The sequence below is a fragment of the Anarhichas minor genome, unplaced genomic scaffold (assembly GCF_050575085.1).
Source record: "Anarhichas minor isolate MPS153535 unplaced genomic scaffold, ASM5057508v1 ptg000047l, whole genome shotgun sequence".
Classification (NCBI taxonomy): domain Eukaryota; kingdom Metazoa; phylum Chordata; class Actinopteri; order Perciformes; family Anarhichadidae; genus Anarhichas; species Anarhichas minor.
Genome location: NW_027466493.1, coordinates 547,501 through 567,500, shown reverse-complemented (window position 1 = coordinate 567,500; position 20,000 = coordinate 547,501). Strand labels below are relative to the sequence as shown.

The window sequence follows — 20,000 nt, the reverse complement described above, 5'->3', positions numbered from 1 at the left end:
TAGTACATTATGGTCCATTTAGAGTCCATTTAAAATCATTACAGTTATTTACATTATTAAATCTGGAACCATCAGAAATGACTTCATCATGAATAGCTTCACATTAATTAAATGTGCTGATTGATGAACGGACTAATCGACTCATTAAGAAACTAAAGTCATCAGATAATGGTAGAGAAGTAGAAAGTGTGATAAATGTGTAATAAAGGAGTTTTTATTCGTTATCACCTCTACGTATTTCCAGAGTCTCTGTGTTGTTGTTGTGAATGAACGCTGTGATGTGATTGGTCGGTCTGACAGTGACGTCACTTCCTCTTTCAGGACCTGAAGAAGCCGTTCGACAAATCCTGGAAGGATTATGAGACCAAACTGTGAGAACACAAAGATTCACGTCTGTAATAAAGTAATCCACGTGTAGTAACCCGCTCAGACCTCGTGGTGTCTCAGCTCCTCTGGAGCGATGAGAGTCCTTCACGTGAATCGGACGAGATGGTTCTAGCGTGGCGTCTTTGTGCTGCTGTGTTTGTGTTCCTCCTCCAGAGCAAAGATCGAGAAGGAGAAGCGTGAGCACGCCAAGCAGCACGGCATGATCCGCACCGAGTTCAGCGGAGGAGAGATCGCCGAGGAGATGGAGAAGGAGAGGCAGCTCTTCCAGCTGCAGATGTGCGAGGTGAAGATGAAGAGCACGACGTGATGAAGACCTCCGGCAGCTTCGAGCGTCGAGGAGTTAACGTCTCCGGTTTCTCTCCTCAGTACCTGCTGAAGGTGAACGAGATCAAAGTGAAGAAGGGCGTCGACTTCCTCCAGAACCTCGTCAAGTATTTCCACGCTCAGTGCAAGTACGTCTACGGGAAGCTCCGGGTTACACAGTGACCTCATGTATCATATGTATAATAATAATCATAATAATTATATATAATAATAATAATAATCATATATAATAATAAATGTTTACAGGACTTTACAGTTCCTTTAGATACAAGTCAGTATTAAATACTTTATGAAGAAACAAAAACTTTTTGATTTGGCTGCTAAATAAAATAAATATAATATATTATTATAATTATATTTAGAGAGATATTTTATATATATATATATATATATATATATATACACTACATGTACTCAAATGTAGATGTTTAAGACTTCCTGTTTCTGAAGCTTCTAAAAACAAACTGTCTTTGTAAAGTCCTCAGACATGTAAATAATGTGTAATCAGTATAATCCTGATAATATATATATATAATATAATCTTTGTTCTGTAGAGGGAACAGCTCTCTAGCTCCTCCTCTTCCTGTCTGCTCACTAAATGTTTGTCTCTGTTCTTCAGTTTCTTCCAGGACGGACTGAACGCTGTGGAGAGTCTCAGACCGTCTGTAGAGAAGCTGACGATGGAGCTGACCACGGTGAGACCAAGTACTCTCCCTGCAGTACTAGTACTGCAGGGAGAGTACTAATACCACAAATACAAGTACTGCATTCAAAGGACAATATGTACCTCTGAGATGTAGTCCAGTATAAAGTACAACATGTACCTCTGAGGTGTAGTCCAGTATAAAGTACAACATGTACCTCTGAGATGTAGTCCAGTATAAAGTACAACATGTACCTCTGAGGTGTAGTACAGTATAAAGTACAATATGTACCTCTGAGATGTAGTACAGTATAAAGTACAATATGTACCTCTGAGGTGTAGTACAGTATAAAGTACAATATGTACCTCTGAGGTGTAGTACAGTATAAAGTACACTATGTACCTCTGAGATGTAGTCCAGTATAAAGTACAACATGTACCTCTGAGGTGTAGTACAGTATAAAGTACAATATGTACCTCTGAGATGTAGTACAGTATAAAGTACAATATGTACCTCTGAGGTGTAGTACAGTATAAAGTACAATATGTACCTCTGAGGTGTAGTCCAGTATAAAGTACAATATGTACCTCTGAGGTGTAGTACAGTATAAAGTACACTATGTACCTCTGAGATGTAGTACAGTATAAAGTACAATATGTACCTCTGAGGTGTAGTACAGTATAAAGTACACTATGTACCTCTGAGATGTAGTACAGTATAAAGTACAATATGTACCTCTGAGGTGTAGTACAGTATAAAGTACAATATGTACCTCTGAGGTGTAGTACAGTATAAAGTACAACATGTACCTCTGAGATGTAGTACAGTATAAAGTACATGTACCTCTGAGATGTAGTACAGTTTAAAGTACAACATGTACCTCTAAGATGTAGTACAGTATAAAGTACATGTACCTCTGAGATGTAGTACAGTATAAAGTACAATATGTACCTCTGAGGTGTAGTACAGTATAAAGTACAATATGTACCTCTGAGGTGTAGTACAGTATAAAGTACAATATGTACCTCTGAGGTGTAGTACAGTATAAAGTACAATATGTACCTCTGAGGTGTAGTACAGTATAAAGTACACTATGTACCTCTGAGATGTAGTACAGTATAAAGTACAATATGTACCTCTGAGGTGTAGTACAGTATAAAGTACAATATGTACCTCTGAGGTGTAGTACAGTATAAAGTACAATATGTACCTCTGAGGTGTAGTACAGTATAAAGTACAACATGTACCTCTGAGATGTAGTACAGTATAAAGTACACTATGTACCTCTGAGATGTAGTACAGTATAAAGTACAACATGTACCTCTGAGATGTAGTCCAGTATAAAGTACAACATGTACCTCTGAGGTGTAGTACAGTATAAAGTACAATATGTACCTCTGAGGTGTAGTACAGTATAAAGTACAATATGTACCTCTGAGGTGTAGTCCAGTATAAAGTACAATATGTACCTCTGAGGTGTAGTACAGTATAAAGTACACTATGTACCTCTGAGGTGTAGTACAGTATAAAGTACACTATGTACCTCTGAGATGTAGTACAGTATAAAGTACAATATGTACCTCTGAGGTGTAGTCCAGTATAAAGTACAATATGTACCTCTGAGGTGTAGTACAGTATAAAGTACACTATGTACCTCTGAGATGTAGTCCAGTATAAAGTACAACATGTACCTCTGAGGTGTAGTACAGTATAAAGTACAATATGTACCTCTGAGATGTAGTACAGTATAAAGTACAATATGTACCTCTGAGGTGTAGTACAGTATAAAGTACAATATGTACCTCTGAGGTGTAGTCCAGTATAAAGTACAATATGTACCTCTGAGGTGTAGTACAGTATAAAGTACACTATGTACCTCTGAGATGTAGTACAGTATAAAGTACAACATGTACCTCTGAGATGTAGTCCAGTATAAAGTACAACATGTACCTCTGAGGTGTAGTACAGTATAAAGTACAACATGTACCTCTGAGATGTAGTACAGTATAAAGTACAATATGTACCTCTGAGGTGTAGTACAGTATAAAGTACAATATGTACCTCTGAGATGTAGTACAGTATAAAGTACAACATGTACCTCTGAGATGTAGTACAGTATAAAGTACAACATGTACCTCTGAGATGTAGTCCAGTATAAAGTACAACATGTACCTCTGAGGTGTAGTCCAGTATAAAGTACAACATGTACCTCTGAGGTGTAGTCCAGTATAAAGTACATTATGTACCTCTGAGGTGTAGTCCAGTATAAAGTACATTATGTACCTCTGAGATGTAGTCCAGTATAAAGTACATTATGTACCTCTGAGATGTAGTACAGTATAAAGTACAACATGTACCTCTGAGGTGTAGTACAGTATAAAGTACACTGTTTATGTACTTGGTTACTTTTCACCAATCAAAAGTACATCAAGTACTTGAAACACCACAGCGGTCACAGTATTAGTTTGCGTCTCTTCTTCTGTGGTGTTCAGATTAAGCAGACTCAGGACGGGGAGAGGAAACAGCTGACTCAGCTCCGAGACGTCCTGAAGGCGTCTCTGCAGTCAGAGCAGAAGGAGGTGAGAGACTCGGTGTACATTTGTACTTTTAAACACCTTCGAGGACCTCTGCAGGGTGCCAGCAGGGCTTTGGACTACAAACATGGCGGTTGAAGTTGTTTTGTCTCCCGCTCCTCCGCAGGACGCTCAGGCCAAGCAGAGCGCCGGCTACAGCCTCCACCAGCTGCAGGGCAACAAGGCTCACGGCACCGAGTGCTCCGGAGTCCTCTACAAGAGGAGTGAGGGGTGAGTGAACCCAAAGTCCCAGAATGCAACAGGACAATAACTTCCTGGAAGGCCTTCACACCTACACAGTGCAGATTGATATTAATTAGTCCGTTAATCAATTAATCGATGGTTCGAAAATAAATGTGAAACTATTTCTATGACTGAAGTCATTTTTACATTTGATGGTTCCAGATTTAATACAAATAATTTTAATGATTTTAATTCATTATTTTAGATAATTTGAGGTTTAGACAAAAGAAAAAAAAGTTTATAAAATGTCGTTTTGTTCCAATTTATTTTCTTTTAATTATTCTAATAAATAATCCAAAAAGTGAAGGAAATTAAATTTATAATCTTATGAAAAAGAGAAAATCAGCAAACCGTGAAATTCATTGTGTCATATGTTTAATGAGATGAATATGTTTAATACTACAAGATGAATATGTTTAATACTACGAGATGAATGTGTTTAATGCTACGAGATGAATGTGTTTAATGCTACGAGATGAATGTGTTTAATGCTACGAGATGAATGTGTTTAATACTACGAGATGAATGTGTTTAATGCTACGAGATGAATGTGTTTAATACTACGAGATGAATGTGTTTAATGCTACGAGATGAATGTGTTTAATGCTACGAGATGAATGTGTTTAATGCTACGAGATGAATGTGTTTAATGCTACGAGATGAATGTGTTTAATGCTACGAGATGAATGTGTTTAATGCTACGAGATGAATGTGTTTAATGCTACGAGATGAATGTGTTTAATGCTACGAGATGAATGTGTTTAATACTACGAGATGAATGTGTTTAATGCTACGAGATGAATGTGTTTAATACTACGAGATGAATGTGTTTAATGCTACGAGATGAATGTGTTTAATACTACGAGATGAATGTGTTTACTACTACGAGATGAATGTGTTTAATACTACGAGATGAATGTGTTTAATCAGTATTGGCGTGTCGTCCTCAGACTGAGGAAGGTTTGGCAGAAGAGGAAGTGCTCGGTGAAAAACGGTTTCCTGACCATCTGCCACGGCACGGTAAGACGCCACATCCTCTCCTCCTATTGGTCCTCCTGCATGACAAGCTCCGCCCTCCTGCTTGCATGTCCACCAATTAAAACACTTCTTCTTCTTCTGGGGTTTCACTTTTTTTTATTTCAAATGGGGAAAAGACAAGAATTCATTTTAGTTTTTTCGTTCAGCTTCTTATTGTTATTTTTTTTTGTTCCTTCTTTCTTTTATTTTGAAGTTTTTACATGAAGAGTCAAACGGCCAATCAGGACAGAGCAAGCAGCAGAGGAAGAGAAACAGGAGGAGGAGGAAGAGCATAAGGAGGAGGATAACAGAGAGAAGGGTGGGGGGGGGGGGGGGTCTGTTTTATTAATTATTGATATTTATTTCAACCTCTCATCTCTGCTTCAGCTCTCACAAACACAAAGCTCTGGGTTAAAATAATCAGTTATAATCAACAAGTGCTTCTTATTGAGGACTTTATGTTAAAAACACCTGTATTATCCTTGGTGGGACGTGTCCCGTGTCGAAGTGTCCCTGAGAAGACACTGAACCTCTAACGGCTCCCCGGGCGCCTGCTCACTGTATACAGGGATGGGTCAAATGCAGAGACAAATTTCCCCCTTAACGAGATAAATATAATAAAATAAAAACAAATTTCCAGAGCCCATTCCTGGTCCTCAGAGGATGAACCCTTTTGATGTTTCAGAGCCGACAACTTGTCAATCACAACTAGTTCCTCAGTGGGTGACAGAATATATTACCGGTAAAATGGTGTGATACAGTCACAGTGGTGCTTTGAGCTAAATGCTAACGTTAGCGTCTCGCATCGTTAGCGTCTTAGCCTAGCGTGTTAGCATTAGCTAAATCATCAGCAAACCCAGCTGAGGTCGTGTTGCTTCGTGGTTGTTTAGCTCGTCATGTTCGACGTGGAACACTTTCAGTTTGTCGTAACAACTTGTCTCTCAGGCCAACGCACCGCCGGCCAAACTCAACCTGCTCACCTGCCAGGTGAAGAGGAACCCGGAGGAGAAGAAGAGCTTCGACCTGTTCTCACGTAAGCTGCTCTCTCCTCTCAGATGTGTAGCGTCCTGTTCAGATCCTCCCGTCTCACTCTCTGTCTCCTCCAGACGACCGGACCTATCACTTCCAGGCCGAGGACGAAGCCGAGTGTCAGGTGTAAGTAGTGCACAATGACCCCCCCCCCCCCCGTTTGATCTCTGACCTCTGACCCGCTGTGTTGCTGTTTGTGCAGCTGGGTGTCGGTGCTGCAGAACAGTAGAGAGGAGGCGCTGAACAAAGCGTTCAAAGGCGACCAGGACGAAGGAGAGAACAACATCGTCCAGGAGCTGACGAGAGCCATCGTAGGAGAGGTGAAGAGGATGAGCGGCAACGACGGCTGCTGTGACTGCGGGGCGCACGGTATGTACTGCTGGTACTAGTACTATAGTACTACTGCTAATACTAACTACTAACTAACTGATACTACTAAGAACTCGTTGAGTCCAGAACTCGTTGAGTCCAGAACTAGTTAAATACTCTATGTGGAGGTAAAGTAACGTTTACCTTCTTCAGCTGTTGGTTCTTCTGGTCAGAAGAGATTCTGGAGGATGAAGATTCTGCAGAGTTTCACTGTTTAACAGTAAAGTAAACACTTTGTTGGTTTTGTTACTAACGAGACACCCGGTCCCACCCGGTCCCACCCGGTCCCACCTTCTCCGTCTGGACTACAGACGTGAACGTAACATCGTGGCCTTTAAAAACCTCCATCCTCTGCTCCGTCAGGTCCCACCTGGCTGTCCACCAACCTCGGGGTGCTGATCTGTATCGAGTGCTCTGGGATCCACAGGGAGATGGGGGTCCACTACTCCAGGATCCAGAGCCTGGACCTGGACGTGCTGGGGACCTCCGAGCTGCTGGTGAGTCCACTTCACTGTCCCCAGAGGAGTAACGGAAATCAGAGTGTCGAGGCAGGGCGGAGTGATTAGATGAGTTTTCATTTGTGTCTGTCAACAACATATTATTTACAATTTTAGGAACAAACATGATCTAAATATTTCGAGAAAAAACTTTCAAGAATAAAGCTTTTAAAAATCTTAATAATTAAAAAACTAAATTAGTTGTAATAATCACAAGACCATGATTTTATTAATTTCTTTATTCATTTTTTGAATATATTGTATATCGTATAATATCAATATATATGTAATATAATAAATGTATATTTATATTAAATGAATATGCTACAAATATGATTTTGTAAAGGTTTGATTTTATTAGAATTCATCCTTTTATATTTATATTTGATAAACTCCTGGTATTCTGTGACATTAATTGATTTAAAAACGGTATTGATTAAAGACAGTAGAGGGTTGCAGGTCTGCAGTGAACCCACCAGGAAGCATGTGTTTTACTTCAGGAGCCGCAGTGACCAACCTTACATGTTGTGTTTTAGTTGGCGAAGAACGTGGGAAACGCCAGCTTCAACGAGATCATGGAGGCAGATCTGTCAGTCACCAAACCGGATCCCACCAGTGACATGTTAGTGACGGTGCGAGTGACGTGAGAGTGACGTGGGAGTGACGGTGGGAGTGACGGTGGGAGTGACGGTGGGAGTGACGTGCGAGTGACGGTGGGAGTGACGGTGGGAGTGACGGTGCGAGTGACGGTGGGAATGACGGTGGGAATGACGTGCGAGTGGCGGTGGGAGTGACGGTGGGAGTGACGTGCGAGTGACGGTGGGAGTGACGGTGGGAGTGGCGTGCGAGTGGCGGTGGGAGTGACGTGGGAGTGACGTGGGAGTGACGGTGGGAGTGACGGTGGGAGTGGCGGTGGGAGTGACGGTGGGAGTGACGGTGGGAGTGACGTGCGAGTGACGGTGGGAGTGACGGTGGGAGTGACGTGCGAGTGACGGTGGGAGTGACGTGCGAGTGACGGTGGGAGTGGCGGTGGGAATGACGGTGGGAGTGACGTGCGAGTGACGGTGGGAGTGGCGGTGGGAATGACGTGCGAGTGGCGGTGGGAGTGACGGTGGGAGTGACGTGGGAGTGGCGGTGGGAATGACGTGCGAGTGGCGGTGGGAGTGACGTGCGAGTGACGGTGGGAGTGGCGGTGGGAGTGACGTGCGAGTGACGGTGGGAGTGGCGGTGGGAATGACGTGCGAGTGGCGGTGGGAGTGACGGTGGGAGTGACGTGTGAGTGACGGTGGGAGTGGCGGTGGGAGTGACGTGCGAGTGACGGTGGGAGTGACGTGCGAGTGACGGTGGGAGTGGCGGTGGGAATGACGTGCGAGTGGCGGTGGGAGTGACGGTGGGAGTGACGTGCGAGTGACGGTGGGAGTGGCGGTGGGAGTGACGTGCGAGTGACGGTGGGAGTGGCGGTGGGAGTGACGTGCGAGTGACGGTGGAAGTGACGTGCGAGTGACGGTGGGAGTGACGGTGGGAGTGACGGTGGGAGTGACGTGCGAGTGACGGTGGGAGTGACGGTGCGAGTGACGGTGCGAGTGGCGGTGGGAATAACGTGCGAGTGGCGGTGGGAGTGACGGTGGGAGTGACGTGGGAGTGACGGTGGGAATGACGTGCGAGTGGCGGTGGGAGTGGCGGTGGGAGTGACGGTGGGAGTGACGTGGGAGTGACGGTGGGAATGACGTGCGAGTGGCGGTGGGAGTGACGGTGGGAGTGACCGTGGGAGTGACGGTGGGAGTGACGGTGGGAATGACGTGCGAGTGGCGGTGGGAGTGACGTGCGAGTGACGGTGGGAGTGACTGTGGGAGTGACGGTGGGAATGACGTGCGAGTGGCGGTGGGAGTGACGGTGGGAGTGACGTGCGAGTGACGGTGGGAGTGACGTGCGAGTGACGGTGGGAGTGACGTGCGAGTGGCGGTGGGAGTGACGTGCGAGTGACGGTGGGAGTGACCGTGGGAGTGACGGTGGGAGTGACGGTGGGAATGACGTGCGAGTGGCGGTGGGAGTGACGTGCGAGTGACGGTGGGAGTGACTGTGGGAGTGACGTGCGAGTGACGGTGGGAATGACGTGCGAGTGGCGGTGGGAGTGACGGTGGGAGTGACGTGCGAGTGACGGTGGGAGTGACGTGCGAGTGACGGTGGGAGTGACGTGCGAGTGACGGTGGGAGTGACGTGCGAGTGACGGTGGGAGTGACGTGCGAGTGACGGTGGGAGTGACTGTGGGAGTGACGTGCGAGTGACGGTGGGAATGACGTGCGAGTGACGGTGGGAGTGACGGTGGGAGTGACGTGCGAGTGACGGTGGGAGTGACGTGCGAGTGACGGTGGGAGTGACGGTGGGAGTGACGGTGGGAGTGACGTGGGAATGACGTGCGAGTATGGGGTCAGATCAGTCTCAATAATCTCAAATGCACGCAGAACGATTCACAAATACATTCCAATGCACACATAAATAAATTACGATTTATATAAATGTAAAAAAAAAATCACAAATATATTTCTGCATTTGTAAGCCTTTCTGTGTGGATTTTTTTCTATTTGTTTGTGGATTTGTATGTATTGTTTCCGCGGTAGTTTAGTCTTTATTTGTCGTTATTTGACATTATGTGACAATACATTAAGGTCCTTGAAGGTATGACTGTTGGTAGTTGTAATTGGTTTAGTAAAAAAAGGCCGAATTGTAATAGTATGGCTACTCGTTTTCATTAGCAAGCTAATGTAGGCTAACATCAGTTGGTACTTGTTGCCGTGGCAACGATACACACTTTCATGCAGACTGAAGGAATGCAAATTGTAAACATGGAAATATGCATTGTACTGTTGAGAATGATAGCAACCCACATAACCTATTGATTTGGATATATATACATATATACGTATGTATATATAGGTATGTATCTATATAAATATATTTATATGTATGTATATATTTATACAATTTGTATACAACTTTTTTTCTCTGTTTGTCCTGTCTGTCTCAACAGGACAGTAGTTTGGGGGAGGCAGTAAGATGAACCTGATCACATGTTTTGTTACTAAACTAATTACAACTACCAACAGTCATACCTTCAAGGACCTTAATGTATTGTCACATAATGTCAAATAACGACAAATAAAGACTAAACTACCGCGGAATCCGCACCAAAACGGTGGCAGCTTGCAACAGGAAGTGCCTTTGAGCTTGCCCTGTCGCCTTCGCAAATTGCGCAACTCTTAACGCTAGCAGCCTCGTGGGGAGGGGAGGGGGGAGCTGCGCTCATGTGATTGGTTGAAAAAGAGAACGTTGAAAAAACGCATTTGTGAATCCAGCGACGTCAGGGGAGTCTCAAAAACCCACAAATACATGTGTAGCGATCCACAAAGAAATGCAGTGCGATCCACAAGCAAATAGAAAAAATCCACATAGAAAGGCTTACAAATGCAGAAATATATTTGTGATTTTTTTTTTTTTACATTTATATAAATCGTAATTTATTTATGTGTGCATTGGAATGTATTTGCGAATCGTTCTGCGTGCATTTGTGATTATTGAGACTGATCTGACCCCATATGCGAGTGACGTGCGAGTGGACGGAGTGACGCAGAAGGAGATGTGAGATGATGACTCTCTCTGGTCTCCGGTTCTTCCTCCAGGCAGACGAGGAAGGACTTCATCACCGCCAAGTACACCGAGAAGCGCTTCGCTCGGCGGCTCTGTGCCGACGCGGCGTCCAGACTGCAGGTTCTGTACGAGGCCGTCAGGAACAGAGACATCTTGTCCCTGATCCAGGTCTACGCCGAGGGGGTGGACCTGCAGGAGTCCATCCCGCAGCCTAACGAACATGTAGGACTGCAGTTCTGATTTATTTTTGTTTTAAATGTCAGAACCAGGAGACAAAGTCAAAGCTTCATGTGTTAAAGCTGCATTCTCTCTAGTGTCCACCAGGGGGCGACTCCTCTGGTTGTATAGAAGTCTATGAGAAAATGACTCTACTTCTCTCTTGATTTATTACCTCAGTAAACATTGTAAACATGAGTTTATGGTCTCAATCTCTAGTTTCAAGTCTTCTTCAATACAGCATGATGTTCATTTAGTACATTATGGTCCATTTAGAGTCACACAGACCATAAAGCAGGGGATGCTTTAGGGCGGGGCTACACGGTGATTGACAGGTCTCTACCAGAGACGTATACGGCGTCTCTACATCACTCCTCCTCAGTCCATGTATGGTCACTTCCTGTTCACTGGTTTTTAAAAAACCAAGATGGCGACGGTCAAATTGCCGAACTGGAGGCTTCAAGACGTCCACAAACCGATGAGAGACGTCCCCATGAAGACGTCCTCTTCTTTACAGTCATTGGTTCAGAACAGTGAGCTGAGTTTGTTTCTGTCAGGAACCCGGAGAGACGGTGCTGCACCTGGCGGTCCGTATGGTCGACAGAAACTCCCTCCACATCGTGGACTTCCTCGCCCAAAACAGGTGACATCATCATTGTCATGATGAATTTTGCAAAAATAAATGCTTGAAAAGAGTCCAAGGTGGTATACACACATGTATAGTAACACCGAGGCGTGTTTCAGTGGAAACCTGGACAAGCAGACGGCCAGAGGAAGCACAGCGCTGCATTACTGCTGTCTGACGGACAAAAGCGAGTGTCTGAAGCTGCTGCTGAGAGGAAAAGCTTCAGTCTCCATCAGTAAGAACACGAACACTCGGAGCGACACGGCCTCGCTCGCCCGTTTCTAATCGTCTTCTTGGATTTTATCTCCACAGCAAACGAAGCGGGAGAGACGCCGCTGGACATCGCCAAGCGCCTCCGACACCCTCTGTGTGAAGAACAGGTGAGACTCTGCATCTGAACTGAGTTAAGCTAAAGCTAAGCTAAAGTAAACTTGGTAACACTGAACCTGATCTGAATAAATGACAAAGAACTGAAACTGAGTCGGGGTTTCACAATATAATGTCATTAAACAAAAACGAACTTTAACAGTTAAGACAATTCAAAGAAAGCTAAGCAACCGTAAATAAAGCTAAACTTTTCTATGCTAAGCTAATTCCAAAAAACTGAAACTCGGTGATCGTTCAATATGTTTTTAAATATATATACTGTATAATATAAATATACTAAAGTTATATAAACAGAAAGACAAAAGAACTAAACAGAACTAAACAGAAAGTGAAAGTTCTGTTAACCGTCACACATCATGTTACTCCTCTTTACGTTTTATTCATGTGTTTTATGCTGACATTGTAGAATTAATACACTTTATTTACTACTTTTTGAGCTCCGAGGTTCATTTTTCACCTTCAGGAACCGTATTTGTGACTAAATAATCTCCACGCGTACGATGCGGCTGTAAAGATAAAGATTGATTTCAGTTCATTCTGTTCCTCTGGGGTTGAACACGGCCGTGTGTCGCTGCCTTTCAGCTGACTCAGGCTCAGACGGGGAAGTTTAACGTCCACGTTCACGTCGAGTACGAGTGGCGTCTCCAGAACGACGACATGGACGAGAGCGAGGACGAGATGGAGGACAAGGTCGGCCGGCTTCACTTTATTTTACACGTTTATCTTTTCTTTGTAGTCGTTTTGTGTCATTTCTCAACGTTTTCTGTCTCTTTCAGTCACTTTGCTCCTCCTTGTGGTTATTTTGTCTCTTTGCAGTCGTTTTGTATCTATTTTTAGTGATTTAAAATTTCTAGATGTTGTTTTTGTGTCTCTTTGTGGTTGTTTAAACGTGTATTTTCGGTAGCTTTGCAGCCCTTTGTGGTCATATTGTGGGCTTTGTGTGTGTCTTTGTCATCGTTTTGTGTGTTTGTTTTATTTTGTAAGTCAGCCCCCTGATCCTCAGTCTAAAGATCATCTACCTTTATGAATTAAATCATCGTCAGATATTTAAATAATGTGTGAGTTTCATGTTCTGATGAGAGCGAGGACGAGACGGAGGACGAGGTCGGCCGGCTTCACGTTGAGCAGCTTGTAGACACGAGGGGCGGTGAAGACGAGTAACAGTGTGTTTGTTTTTTTGAACCGCAGCCAATCCCCAACCGGCGTGAGGAGCGTCCGGTCAGCTGCTTCGTGCCGGGCAGCGGCCCCATGCAGCCCAACCTGGCGGCGTTGGCCCGGGATGCCGCCTGCCTGGCGAGGGACAAACAGAGGCCTCAGGTGCCGAGCGTGATGATCAGCAACGAGACCTACGGCACCATGATGGACCTCAACCTACCGCCACCGGGAGCGACGCCGCCGCTGCCCCCCAGAGGACCCACCAGAGGTCAGACAGGGACGCTACAGCCACGACCGCTTAAAGTTCACTTTACTTCACAAAGAGAGAAAACGTTATGAAGGAGCAATAAATATCCTGATGAAACAACCATCAGCTTCAGCGTTGACCGTCTTCAGGCTCCTCCCACAGGTCAAAGGTCAACAGCTCTTTTAAACGGGGGGGGGGCAAGCATCAGGCTCTGTCTACACGTATACACAACATCTTTACGTCTATCCTCGACCTTTGTTTTACGAAATATCTCCGTCCACATTAGAACGCAATCAGTAGACGACCTCAAAGCTTCATGTGTTAAAGCTGCATCCTCTCTAGTGTCCACCAGGGGGCGACTCTTCTGGTTGTATAGAAGTCTATAAGAACATGACTCTACTTCTCTCTTGATTTATTACTGTTTTTTTAAAGATTTCTTATCTTATTTTTGCCCGTCGCCATCTTGTTTTTTTTTCACAACCAGTGAAGTGACCATATCTGGACTGAGGAGGAGTGACGTAGAGACGCCGTATACGTCTCTGGTAGAGACCTGTCAATCACCGTGTAGCCCCGCCCTAAAGCATCCCCTGCTTTATGGTCTGTTTGACTCTAAATGGACCATAATGTACTAAATGAACATCATGCTGTATTGAAGAAGACTTGAAACTAGAGATTGAGACCATAAACTCATGTTTACAATGTTTACTGAGGTAATAAATCAAGAGAGAAGTAGAGTCATTTTCTCATAGACTTCTATACAACCAGAGGAGTCGCCCCCTGGTGGACACTAGAGAGAATGCAGCTTTAACACGTGGAGCTTTGACTTCACTTAAAGAACCGGAGGTTGACATCTGATGACATCACAGATACAAAGTAACCAGAGTTTTTAAAAATACCCGTTTTAGTGATATAAAACTCACAACAACCTTCGGTCGAGCTCTCTGATTGGTCACTAGTGTCCATCAAAGTGTATCATCCAATACCTGGACAGAGTGAATGAACACGGAGTCTTGAGGGTTTTTGTCGTCCTGCAGGTTCAGGACCCGGTAAACCTGTTGCCATGGAAACCTTCGGGAGGCAGCGGTCGTCCTCCGACCCCCCCAACCCTCAAACCCCCGAGAGGAACTCCTCCATGTACGGTGAGTCAGGGACTTCCTGTCTGCGACAAAATAAAAGCCTCAATAGTCCTCTTCAGGCTTCAGCTGCTGTGAACTGTGAACACGTCGAGTCATCGAGTCATCGATCAGTCGAGTCATCGATTGGTTGATTGGTTGATTGACAGGAAATGAAGCGTTAGGATCCGTTTTAAACGAGCACAAATCTCTTTGTCTCCATGAAGGAATGAAGATCTAATCAATAACAAACCAGCTGTTGTATTATTTATTTATATTCATATGTTGCTTCCTATTGGTTGAATAAACGCTCCTCCTCTCCCAGTGCTCCCAGTAGCTCCTCCCCCTCCAGTAAACAAGAGGTCCAGCATGTTGGAGACCAAGACCATGTCAGCCAGGAACACCCCCCTCCCCCCTCTGCCTCCCCCACTAGCAGCAGGACTCCCCCCGGTTCCTCCAGTCCCACCAGCACCCACCATCCCATCGCCGCCCCATTACAAAGCTCCGCCCCTCCCACCACCAGTCCCCCTTCACCAGACCACCAGACCACTGGGACCACCAGGACCACTGGGACCAAAGTCCCCTAAATCACCCACCGGGTAGGTACTGGACTGCACAGGACTGTAGTAACATGTAGTGGTCTGCAGAGGACCGTACTGGACTGTAGTAACATGTAGTGGTCTGCAGAGGACCGTACTGGATTCTACTGGACTGTAGTGGATTGTACTGGACTGTATTGGACTGTAGTGGTCTGTAGTGGATTGTACTGGACTGTATTGGACTGTAGTAAAATATAGTGGTCTGTAGTGGACCGTTCTGGATTCTACTGGACCGTACTGGACTGGTCTGGTCTGTTATCGACCGTACTGGACTGTATTAGACAGTTCTGGTCTGTACTGATGAATACTAGTTTGTACCAGCTGTTTCCAGTCACAACTGGTTTGTACTGGTCTGAACTGGTTTGTAATGGGTTCACTTGTCTGATTTCAGATCAGTGAAGCGTCCTCCACAGAGACCTCCTCTCAGGACCGCATCAGTGGACAAACGAGGTACTGAAAGTCCTCCAGAGCCTCCAGAGCCTCGTCTGAGGTGCGTCTGGTTTATTAATAATCGTTGTTTGTCCTCTCTGCAGGGTCACAGGCCAGATCCCCACAGAGCTCCGGTCCTCCAACACCCAAACCCAGAAGCACCTTCTCCGTAAGTCCTCGAACACATCAGGAACACAGGTCAGAGGTCAGCACCAACAGACAGGTGGATTTAAAGGGACAGATCACCAAAGAACACAGCTGTAGGTTCTTACTGTCGGTCAGTGAAGCTCAGACGCATTCAGGTCACTTTCAGAACCTCACCAACTGAATATTAAAGTCACTCAGCTCACCTCCTCTACAGGACCAGAGGAGGAACATCAGTTAGGTCCTCAAGTTACTGCAGTTATGAATACACACAATACACACATTAACACATATTAACAGATACACTACAACTCACCTATAGATGAGTGTGTTTGTTTCATTGTCCTTAAAGCAAACGTGTGTGTATGTGTGTGTGTGTGTGTGTGTGTCTCTGTCTCTGTGTGTGTGTGCGTGTGTGTCTCTCTGTCTGTTTGTCTGTCTGTCTGTCTGCAGAAGCAGAAACTGAAGAGGGTGAAGGCCATCTACAACTGTTCAGCTGATAATGCAGATGAGCTGACGTTCACAGAGGGGGAGGTGATCGTGGTGGAGGGGGAGGAGGACAGCGAGTGGTGGGTGAGTGACAGCTGCAACAAACAGGAAATACATCATCACCAGCCCAACGGCAGGTTGGCTTTGTCACTTCCTCTTTCACTTCGGTCATTAGTGTCGTTTTGTTCTTCAGTTCGGTCACGTTGAAGAAGATGCCACCAGGAGAGGAGTGTTTCCTGTCACCTTCGTTCACTTCATCACAGAGTGACGGCAGGTGTGACACGGAGAGAAGCCCCGCCCCCCTGTAGAGAGGAAACACCCAGACTCACAGAGATCCACCTGAGACCTGAACCGCAACACAAACCAGCTTGAGACTCCGTCTTCACAATCCTTCTGTTTCTGTCTCTGTTCAAACTCACACAACTTTATTGTAAATTCTGACAAAGTTCACAAAAGAATTCTAAACCCAGCAGACTCTCCTGGTTCACATTAGTTCAGACAGGAAGTCATCATATTACTGTGGTCCAACAGGAAGTCATCATATTACTGTGGTACAACAGGAAGTCATCATATTACTGTGGTACAACAGGAAGTCATCATATTACTGTGGTACAACAGTAATATATATATAACACATAAAATATGTTCTATAGTACCCAACCAACGAAGGCAACGGGTTCCAGCCAATCAGAGGCGGAGTAGGGCGGGTCATAGCAGGAAGGACTCTGCACGTAGAAACGTGAACGTGAAGGGAAACCAGAGAGTTCATGAACCTCGTATCAAACAGCCCATAATACTCTGATCTGTGAGCGTCGTGTGTGTATGATAGTGAATGAATCAGTGCAACACGTTTTGGGTTTTCCTCCTAACTTTAGTCACGCTTCCACCGAACCGCACCAAGTCAGATCTCTCTCTCTACTCTTCTTCTCTCTCTACTCTTCTTCTCTCTCTACTCTTCTCTCTCTACTCTTCTCTCTCTACGCTTCTTCTCTCTCTACGCTTCTTCTCTCTCTACTCTTCTTCTCTCTCTACTCTTCTTCTCTCTCTACTCTTATTCTTCTCTCTACGCTTCTCTCTCTACTCTTCTTCTCTCTCTCTACTCTTCTTCTCTCTCTAGTCTTCTCTCTCTCTCTACGCTTCTCTCTCTACGCTTCTCTCTCTACTCTTCTTCTCTCTCTACTCTTCTTCTCTCTCTACTCTTCTTCTCTCTGTACGCTTCTCTCTCTACTCTTCTTCTCTCTCTCTACTCTTCTTCTCTCTCTCTCTACTCTTCTCCCGTCACATCAAGCCCCCTACACAGCGCCGACTAGTGGTCACATCTGATCATCACAGGACTTCAGTCTTAGGTTGTTTTAAGCTGTTGGCTGAAGGGAAACCTTCTGTCTGATATCATTTACTTCTAATGCACAGTGTCATTAAAAGCAGCTGACATCCTCCTTTAACAGTGAACGTGATAAATATGAATGTATTCTACTTTTATCCTCTTTGTCCATTTTTCTTTCTTTTCTTCCATTTTAATCTGGTTCTGCTTTGTTCTTTTATTTCACCCCGTCTCTGCCTTCTTTATTCATTTCAGCTCTTTAATGATTGTTTGCATCTCTCACAGTTTACGACGTCTTCAAATGTCTCGTTTTGTTCGACCAACAGAAAAGCTGCAAATTCTCACATCAGAGAATCTGGAATCAGAGATTTAGCTCCATTAACCTCTAACTGTTAACATAATAATAATATTAATAGTTGATGCTGTCTTGCTAAGTGTTTTTCTGAAGAACAATGAATCAGTTACTCTGTTAAATAATGATTCCTGCTCTACTCTCTTCACTCCTGGAGGTTTGTGGAGATTTAATGATAATAATAAAGGTTTGATTCAGAGTGAAGTCACAAGAAGCTTCACATGAAGTGTGTCAGGACTACAGAGTAATAAAGTCAGAATATATGCAATATGTAGATGTATAATATCTATATATAGATATATCTATATATAGATATTATATATAAAACGGGTCAAACATCACCACAGCTTTTGTTTCTAGTTTATTGAAAAGCTCTGAATGTCACACGTCCAAAAATACATTTTAATCATTTTATTTGATCACAAGAACATATAACAATCGTTGAACTCGTATTCTTAATAATCGTAAAGTATATTTAACACACACAGTGATTACAAAGTGCTTAAAATAAATACAAATAATCAGATTAACAGTGACGTAGAAATAGTACTAATAAAATACACTGATACCACAAATATTCACATAGAATATACACATATATATACTTGTACATATGTATTTATAATTAAGTTCAATTGTTGGAAAGCCATGAGATGACAGTGGGGGAACTAAACTAATAATTAAACTGATCTTTATATTAAAATGTAAAACTCAACGTTTAGATTTACTTGTTTTAAGACAAAGTTATTATATTGTGTTGATTGAGTAAAATATACATTTTTTAAATTATATTTGTTTTCTATATGTTAATCTTTGGCTTTCATAATGATGATGATGATAATAATAATAAGATAAAGATAAAGTAAACCTGAAGGCGGAACCAAAGGTTTCCACGGGTTGTTCCACGGACAGGTTTTCCAGCAGGACCCGGAAGTGACGCACTTTCCAAACTTGAGGCGACGCGCGTATCTGCGATGAATTCATTTGTATTTGTGAAATAAAAGAAGATTAATCAGTTCATCAAAGTAACCATGGCGACGAAACGTAAGTCTGACGTCACGGTTCCCGCGGAGGAAAGTGACCAACTGCTGATCAGACCTCTGTAAGTTTAAACACGTTTCTATTGTTTCAACTGTTTCTACTGTTAGTACCCACGAGACCGAACTCATTCATAAATACACTTCTTCTGTTTCAATGACATCAGAAACTTTGACTTTTAACGAGTCTGTAGTGAACAGAACGTGCTCCTGATTAACAAGTGTGTCTGTCTATGTGTGTGTGTGTGTGTGTCCGTCTGTACGTGTGTCTCTATGTCTATGTCTGTACGTGTGTGTGTGTGTCTGTCTGTGTCTGTACGTGTGTGTGTGTGTCTATGTCTATTGTCTGTACGTGTGTGTGTGTGTCTCCAGAGGAGCAGGACAGGAGGTGGGACGGTCCTGCATCATCCTGGAGTTCAAAGGAAGAAAGATCATGGTAGGTGTGGTCCCATCAGCTGTAAACGTTACCGCCAGCTAGTGTGTAACACACGTGTGTGTGTGTGTGTGTGTGGTTTAGCTGGACTGTGGGATCCATCCCGGTCTGGAGGGGATGGACGCTCTGCCGTACATCGACCTGATCGACCCGGCTGAGATCGACCTGCTGCTCATCAGCCAGTGAGTTCATTCAAGAAATCTACTACACACTCGCACAAAGACACACACACTCGCGCACACACTCACACATAGAGACAGACATGCACACACTCACACATAGACACACACTCACACATAGAGACACAGACACACACTCACACATAGAGACACACACACACACATAGAGACAGACACACTCACACATAGACACACACTCACACATAGAGACACACACACACAGAGACAGACACGCACACACTCACACATAGAGACACAGACACACACACACACACTCACACATAGAGACACACACACTCACACATAGAGACACAGACACACACACACACACTCACACATAGAGACAGACACGCACACACTCACACATAGAGACACACTCACACATAGAGACACACTCACACATAGAGACACACACACTCACACATAGAGACACAGACACACACACACACACACTCACACATAGAGACACAGACACACACACACACACACACTCACACATAGAGACACACACACACACACACACTCACACACACACACACTCACACAT

General features: G+C 44.3%; 2 protein-coding genes across 8 annotated transcripts in view; both read left to right on the top strand.

Moving 5' to 3' along the window:
- Positions 1 to 18,018, top strand: part of asap2b (ArfGAP with SH3 domain, ankyrin repeat and PH domain 2b) — a 27,993-nt gene extending 9,975 nt beyond the window's left edge. For 3 of the 6 annotated variants that reach the window (XM_076112118.1, XM_076112120.1, XM_076112121.1), the window contains 25 exons: positions 322 to 371; positions 541 to 670; positions 754 to 839; positions 1,331 to 1,406; positions 3,848 to 3,934; positions 4,056 to 4,159; positions 5,122 to 5,191; positions 5,403 to 5,507; positions 6,134 to 6,221; positions 6,295 to 6,343; positions 6,420 to 6,586; positions 6,950 to 7,083; positions 7,620 to 7,705; positions 10,761 to 10,950; positions 11,502 to 11,587; positions 11,689 to 11,804; positions 11,882 to 11,949; positions 12,539 to 12,646; positions 13,145 to 13,379; positions 14,393 to 14,497; positions 14,796 to 15,069; positions 15,461 to 15,519; positions 15,603 to 15,667; positions 16,096 to 16,215; positions 16,325 to 18,018. In XM_076112118.1, coding sequence (XP_075968233.1) covers positions 322 to 371; positions 541 to 670; positions 754 to 839; positions 1,331 to 1,406; positions 3,848 to 3,934; positions 4,056 to 4,159; positions 5,122 to 5,191; positions 5,403 to 5,507; positions 6,134 to 6,221; positions 6,295 to 6,343; positions 6,420 to 6,586; positions 6,950 to 7,083; positions 7,620 to 7,705; positions 10,761 to 10,950; positions 11,502 to 11,587; positions 11,689 to 11,804; positions 11,882 to 11,949; positions 12,539 to 12,646; positions 13,145 to 13,379; positions 14,393 to 14,497; positions 14,796 to 15,069; positions 15,461 to 15,519; positions 15,603 to 15,667; positions 16,096 to 16,215; positions 16,325 to 16,399 — 2,733 coding nt within the window. In that variant the 3' untranslated portion in view covers positions 16,400 to 18,018. Of the gene's footprint in view, positions 1 to 321; positions 372 to 540; positions 671 to 753; positions 840 to 1,330; positions 1,407 to 3,847; positions 3,935 to 4,055; positions 4,160 to 5,121; positions 5,192 to 5,402; positions 5,508 to 6,133; positions 6,222 to 6,294; positions 6,344 to 6,419; positions 6,587 to 6,949; positions 7,084 to 7,619; positions 7,706 to 10,760; positions 10,951 to 11,501; positions 11,588 to 11,688; positions 11,805 to 11,881; positions 11,950 to 12,538; positions 12,647 to 13,144; positions 13,528 to 14,392; positions 14,498 to 14,795; positions 15,070 to 15,460; positions 15,520 to 15,602; positions 15,668 to 16,095; positions 16,216 to 16,324 lie in introns of those variants that run through there. The other 3 variants (XM_076112119.1, XR_012959370.1, XR_012959369.1) reach the window with 3 other exon arrangements.
- Positions 18,019 to 18,736: 718 nt separating this feature from the next.
- Positions 18,737 to 20,000, top strand: part of cpsf3 (cleavage and polyadenylation specific factor 3) — a 9,251-nt gene continuing 7,987 nt past the window's right edge. The window contains exons 1-3 of one of the 2 annotated variants that reach the window (XM_076112125.1): positions 18,737 to 18,906; positions 19,214 to 19,277; positions 19,359 to 19,456. In XM_076112125.1, coding sequence (XP_075968240.1) covers positions 18,836 to 18,906; positions 19,214 to 19,277; positions 19,359 to 19,456 — 233 coding nt within the window. In that variant the 5' untranslated portion in view covers positions 18,737 to 18,835. Of the gene's footprint in view, positions 18,907 to 19,213; positions 19,278 to 19,358; positions 19,457 to 20,000 lie in introns of those variants that run through there. The other variant, XM_076112126.1, reaches the window with a different exon arrangement.